Genomic DNA, 6,847 nt, shown 5'->3' with positions numbered 1-6,847 from the left:
TCGATACGTGGTTTGATTCGCGCATTTCATGAAGAGTAAAAAGTTCAAATCTGTTCAGCTAAAACACGACCGAGTGCTATGCCGGGAATCGATTTTGGAACCGGTCTCCGCACGCGCCCGCCACTTCGTCGAGTGGGCTGTCAAACGACATTCTATTACCACCATCCACATACGACCACACTTTGACAATTGTCAAGACAGCATCTAAACTGTTGTTGCCAGCCACCCTTGGCCGATGAACTCACACTATTCTGATAGAATGCTTAAGCTTATATGAAGTCGTAGGCGATAGCTAGTTTGCTAATAAAAATAGCGTTTGTAGATTGTTTCATGTCACGACAAAGTCACCTCGCCATTTAAGTAGGTTTACGGGCGCGTGCCTGACAAGGATGTGCGACCGACAACAATACGCTCGTTAATTATTATGTACCCGACATTGAAGTAAAACGTACATACGTAGTTTACGGAGAAACATATCATTACCGACAATGTGTTATCTCTTGTAATCGTACAAGTGGCCTTTTGCTGTATTTTTAGTTATTATTAATTGCTACAAGAGATAATTTTATACGCACGCGGTACACACAAACCGAATCTGTTTATCACATTTTATTATTACTCGGTGTATTTACCCAGAGCTTTACATCTTTTTCCCTTGCATTCTCTATGTACTGTAGAGGTCATGCCTACTTTTACAGTTTGTCCTATGACCTAAGAGTTTAAAAACAATTCCTGGATCCAACGTGTTTTTATTTCTTTCAGATAAAGTATTTATTTATTTATTAATATTGTAACAAAGCAGATGAAGCGTGTCGATCTTGCGGTTCGCGGAATCGTTCATGGGCTTCTTGTATTGGTACTCAATTAGCGCTTTATTGCCCCCATCGCTCCAATAAGCCTGCGAATTAGCCGCAAACCGGCGCGACGCTTGTTTTAATCGTTCAACCTTAACGAACGTACGATTCCGAGGAATTGATACCCTCTCGTAATCGAAAATATTTTTCATTCGATTTAGGTCAAATCGATTAAACATTTCTAATGCAATAACAGCAGCCAGTCTTTGTTTAACCTTTAGTGTTACTACTCGGTCTCTATTCGGGTTAAATTGATCTTGCTTTCCTCGTCCCATATACAATTGATTAAAAATTTTATGATCATCTACATGCTTATATTTAAAATACCTACGTCACTACAATTTAGATTATACGGTCATAAAAATCGCGGTCAAACATCGACCTATTAAAAAAAATTAATTGTCCTGGTCAATTTAATTAGCCATTACTTTGTCGGCCGGAACAAAAACTATGGTTTCTATTTTTGTATCTAAACCACGGACTGGCTCTGTATGGATAATTACAATGCCGGACGCTTCAAGGAAACCGTTGTAATTGTATGTTGGCGTACTTCTAAGAATGACAACTATTCTACTCTGTGATAACGTAATATTGATAATAGTATCAACGGCTATTGTGTTGTTTGTATGTGTGTGTGCTTCCACGTGGTGGGGATCACGTGCGAATAGATATGTAAATTTGTTGTTTACGTTACGAGGTCCCTTACTGTTTTTATTAACACTTGACCTTTTTCTCTCGATGTTTCGATAGAACGGTCCTCAGCCTGAGTTTCCCAGAAAATATGCAAATTACTCTATGAATTTCCTTTTAATTCCTTCATCTGTGAATATCATAGGTGTTGAGTTATTCTAATAATAATAAGTAATACTTGAGAAAATTTCTAGATAATATATGTAAAAAAAATTTCATCGACATCGTAACTGAACTTATAGTGTAAGGTTAACAGAAATTATAAACCGCAAGATATTTCATTTATATTATATTCATTAATAATAATTAGATCCTGCCCTACCAAATTGTAAATTGTCTGAGAACAATCCGATGTGTAAAATATGTGATGGAAATATCGGATTTTGTTACCTTATCTTGTGTGACGTCTTTTTTAACCTATCTGAGCCTCTATCAGCTAGTGGTGGGACAGGCCTTTAATATTATAAATATGTCACCATTATAACGAAATGGCACGTGAACACATTTCACACACCGGTTTTTAATTGAGGCCTATCAATACACCAAGACCCCGCTTCCACAATTCCTTGAACACATTCGCCTGCCTTGCCCACGTTTTTGCTAACTCAAAGTTTAATGGGTGAATAAAGATTCGTTTAGCTTAGATTTATAGTAAAACTACAAGGAGATCTATTTATGAACACATCTGATTGCGACACTAAATATCTTTCGAATGAAACAGGACCTAAATATTAAAAACGATATCAAGATTTAGTCCAACCGAATCGATAGGTATAATTTATTCAACTTTCTCTTTTAAGTTACTTACTAGCCCCTTTTAATATCCCTTCACCGAATGTTTTTCGTTAAAATAACCTGTGTTAAAAAGTAGGTTTAGGCTTGTTAGGTGTAAACTGTAATAGTTCAGTTCATTGGTTAATTAAAATTATCCGTGGTTTGGAATAAGTTATTATTTTACATAATTTAACTTTCTAACATTTATAGAGAGCGACGAATGTAATGCTAAGTCAAATATTACAATGTAGGTCCTTACCTTATTAAGAAGCCTTCATCTTAATACGCACAAGTTTTTCAATTTTCACTCGTTTCCATACTTAAAAGTTAAGTTATTGTTATTCAATGTAAAACTATACTTCATTTTAACCAATATCTTTGAAAATTTATTATCGAAACTGAACCGACTTATGAGAGAACAATATCGCGTAATTGCTTGTATAATAATTGTTGAATAGCTTTGAAGAATAGCAGAGTTCCGAGATCCAGAAAATAATAGCTCGTAGTATTTTTCCTCTGTCAACATCTCAGTATAGTTGTATTAATATAGATTCAAGTTCACAAATCGCTGTATCGTTTAAAGGGAATCGATAATTTCCGTTGAAGCGTTCATTTCGCATGAGCCGGCTTTTGTCGCGCGTTTCCCGGGAATATGTGATGTGTACGCTCCTTTCGGAGACGCGTTTGTATGTCTCTTTGTTTTTATAGATCGTTCGCTGAAAGAACCGACGCCGGTGTATTTAATGGCCTACCCTTAGTGTTCACTGTTGGCACTAACAAAGTATACGATTAGTGAATTCTCTTTGTCGCCCTATAATATTTTTATAGCACTTTACGCTCTAGTACTTCGAGAAATGTTTGTGGCTCCTGAATTCTTAATGAATCGACGTTTTGCATCCCTTTGAGTGTTTGAATATTTGAACTTAAGTCTTTTATATATTCGCAGAAGACAACTTTGTCTAGAAAATCCCTTACACTAAAATAATGTAAGGAACAATCATTTTTTCAACGTGTTTGTAATCACACGTACACTTGCATCCTAAAGTTTCTGCAATTGTATGAGTCTAAAATGAGAGACTACGAGTATAATCACTTAAAACAAAACAATTCTATGTAAAATTTGTTATAAATTACCTTTTTATAATTTAAATCAACTCTCCGCATGAAGTGAGGTAATGGATACTCCGAAATGGTCGCGGCGTGATACTTCGTTTAATATCGGGGCCAGAGGTCCGGCACCAAAAAAGAATATCGATAACAAAAAATCTTTCAATATTATTGTCATAAAAACTCAAATCAAATTTTTATATACCAATATAGGTAGCACAAAAAATGTGTTTCGTTTTATTTGTATTTTATTTTTATTTCTGAACAAAACCGTTTTTAATACCATCTTTTATGAAACGATTTAACTTATTCGATTTAAATATCTCTATGTATTGAAGATTCGTTGTCTGTGTATCCTATAGATATTCTGGTATCTAAAATATTGATTTCATGTTTCCAAATCATGTCTTTAACAACTTTTTATTAGCTATATGTATAATATTGCTTGGAATACATATATAACTACGCGAAAAGTTTCGATATTTGTGCCGAAATATTATCAAAGGTAGGGTTTTCAGTCTACTCTATATATATTATAGCTCGTGACCGTAACCAATTGTAAACTCTATTTAACTTGTTTGTTGTGATAACGGCCCAATAAATAAACTAACACCGCTACTGTATAACTTATGTAATTTGTAACTGAATTCAAATAGGAATAAGGTCGATTTTTGTTTAACTCTTCGTAACAAAATAAACAGGTTAACGTTCTTGGCTGGACGCTATGCCAGAGGTGTCAAAGCTCTGAATACAAGGGCCGCAGATCCGGATGTTTAATCGATATTTTAATTAGTGCAGCTTATCAAAGAAATGCCAATTTAAAATATTTGAGTTTGAGAACTTTCAGTTTGAGTAAGTTTTCAGAATCGTTCTTGACTTAAACAGATAATCGAGAAATATTTTGTTACTTTAAAAAGTGTAGGTTTAAAATGATATTTTCTATCCATCGAGGTAATTCTTGTCCTTTTCTAAAGCCATTTCAAAATTTTTAAAGATGATTGAATTACCAAGAAATCGAAACTTGTCCAAGTTATTTTTTATAGATTGTTTTTTATAGACTAATGCGGTCGTTGGTTTCGCCACCTCTGCACTATGCTCAACAATTATACGATAAACCTGACCTATACACGTTAGCAGTATTTATTGTTTTGTTTGTGACCATTACATTTGTTTTAAATAACGTAAATTAACAAAACATTTTATATTAACATGTAGTAAGATAGTTATTTACATAAACAAGTAAATGTAATAGTTTAATGCTTGTATTAAATATCTAAATCTTTACCTTGTTGACATTTTTTATAATGTTATTTTAAATTCTGCCAACAACGGCGAGAAGCGATTTGGCCGCAGCATCGTAATGTAAGTTGGCCTCAGGAATGGCCGTGGCCATCTTAAGTATTTACATTTTGCACTACGTAGAATACTTTTTGCTCTGGCAATTTTTTCCCCCACGTCCACTTCTCGGTAACAGCTCGTTGAGATACCGCTGCTTCTAAAAAGGAAGAGCAGGTTCGCTCCCAAATGTTTATTACTTAAATTATTCAATTGGAGGTTATCCTGTTATGGAGATTCTGTTAGCGGGTCGACCGAGCCACATTTGCGATGTTACATGCGATTCTACTCCTTATGTTTAAGCTGTTAGTGGATATTATTGTTTGATAGTATCTAAAAATTGAAATGGCACATACACTGTTGTCGAGCAATGATTTGATTAATATTCTATACATAGTATGTGAATGCTATAGTCGACTTAAGTCTTTTCGCTGTCTCAATTGGCGACAAAAGCCCTTATGTTGACACAAGTGTGTGTTTATGTGTTTACTTTTGAGACAACTCTTATTAGTAACAAAAAAATACTTCTGTTACGTCCAGTCCCATTAGTTTTAAGATGCAATTACCAAAAAAGATAATCATTTTACAGTTGACAAGCTCTCTAACGAAATTAGATATTATTAATCCAATATTCACTATGACTGTAATACATTATTAACTAAACGTTTGCCCGCATCGATTACTTCACATAACTCCATACGCAACTTCCAACAAACAATCAAATCTTAGCATCGTTAGATTACAATGTCTTACATAAGCCAATTTAATTTATTATAATAATATTCTATATCTTTTTAATTAACGTGCCATTGAACTTCGTTATAATATAACAGATAACAACGTAACGTCCCACTCGTTTCTCAGTACTTTATACGATAATTATTTCCATTTTACACTATTTTCATCCCAACATCCGCGCTATCGGGAAATGGTAACTGTTTTATCATATTTTTATAACCAATAAACTTTAAATTAGTTATGTATGAGTAACGATAAAGGGCTAATAAAAATTAATACATAGAATTTGATAGTTATACAAATAATCGAAGCCTATTATATAGACGTTTGTTTCTCATGACGAGTCGTGATATGTAATTCTCCGGCGCAAAACGCCTTAATGCAATGGATAATCGACACTACTTTATCTTGTAACGTTTACCCTATAAATTATTGTATACTAGCTTTCGCCCGCGACTCCTTTCGCTCGGAATTAAGAAAAAACAAATGCAAGTAGCCTATGTGTTCTTCCATACTTTCCTCTACATCTATGCCAAATTGCATCGAAATCCGTTTAGGCGTTTAGGCTACAAACTCTAAGAAACATCCATCCATCCATCTAAACTTTCGCATTTATAATATTAGTATGATTTATGTTCACAGGGTAACAAAGCGGCAGTAGGCGGCGACTTGATGGCGGACCTGCACGCCAAGCTGTCGATGAGACGGCGCGGCATCTCTGGTGCGGAGCGAGCAGGCGCGCGCGGCGGTTCCCTGCTGCACGCCATGGCTAACGCCATCCCCGAGCCCGGAGAGTCCACACCGCAACGATCCTCCAGCGATGACGACTGGGATTAGTAACTTATTACCGATTTTACTATAAAAATAATATACATTTATAAATAACATAACAATAATTACAATTTTCCTGTTTTATAAAATGCATTTCTTGTAACGATGTCTAAATGCATATGTCGATAATTATGTAATGGATATTTGTGTGACCGGTTCGGGTGCGGTTTTGGTCAATTTAATAGCTGCGCCTTCTTGGAAACAAGTCATAATATCCCTTGAAATTATCGACGGAGCCAGACCGCTTTGCCTTTTTATAAATTGTCCATTTAAAAAAGTAAATATGATTAGATGGTACTTTTAACGTCTATACACGTATTCAAATGTGCTAACTGTGTATACTTTGATGCTACGCTATGAAAAAATTGAGCGCGTAAATCGCTCGTCTAGCTCGTTTTAGAACGCTATTTGTGTATAAGCTCTAATTTTAGCATAATATTGTGAGCATCTGTTTACGTCTGTACCGTGTTCTCTATTTACGAAGTTATATCGGAAAGGGCCCTCATTCCGGGAGGTTA

The 6,847-nt window shown here is 35.0% G+C and overlaps 1 protein-coding gene across 1 annotated transcript in view; it reads left to right on the top strand.

Annotated features, from left to right (window-relative positions):
- LOC106106889 (WAS protein family homolog 1) overlaps positions 1-6,335 on the top strand; it is a 32,932-nt gene extending 26,597 nt beyond the window's left edge. The window contains exons 6-7 of the mRNA XM_013287548.1: positions 3,027-3,099; positions 6,141-6,335. Coding sequence (XP_013143002.1) covers positions 3,027-3,099; positions 6,141-6,335 — 268 coding nt within the window. The remainder of the gene's footprint in view (positions 1-3,026; positions 3,100-6,140) is intronic.
- Positions 6,336-6,847: the final 512 nt, after the last annotated feature.

The sequence above is a fragment of the Papilio polytes genome, unplaced genomic scaffold, assembly GCF_000836215.1.
Source record: "Papilio polytes unplaced genomic scaffold, Ppol_1.0 DF822067.1, whole genome shotgun sequence".
NCBI lineage: Eukaryota > Metazoa > Arthropoda > Insecta > Lepidoptera > Papilionidae > Papilio > Papilio polytes.
The sequence above is the reverse complement of the archived record's forward strand: the minus strand, read 5'-3'. Positions and strand labels throughout refer to the sequence as shown.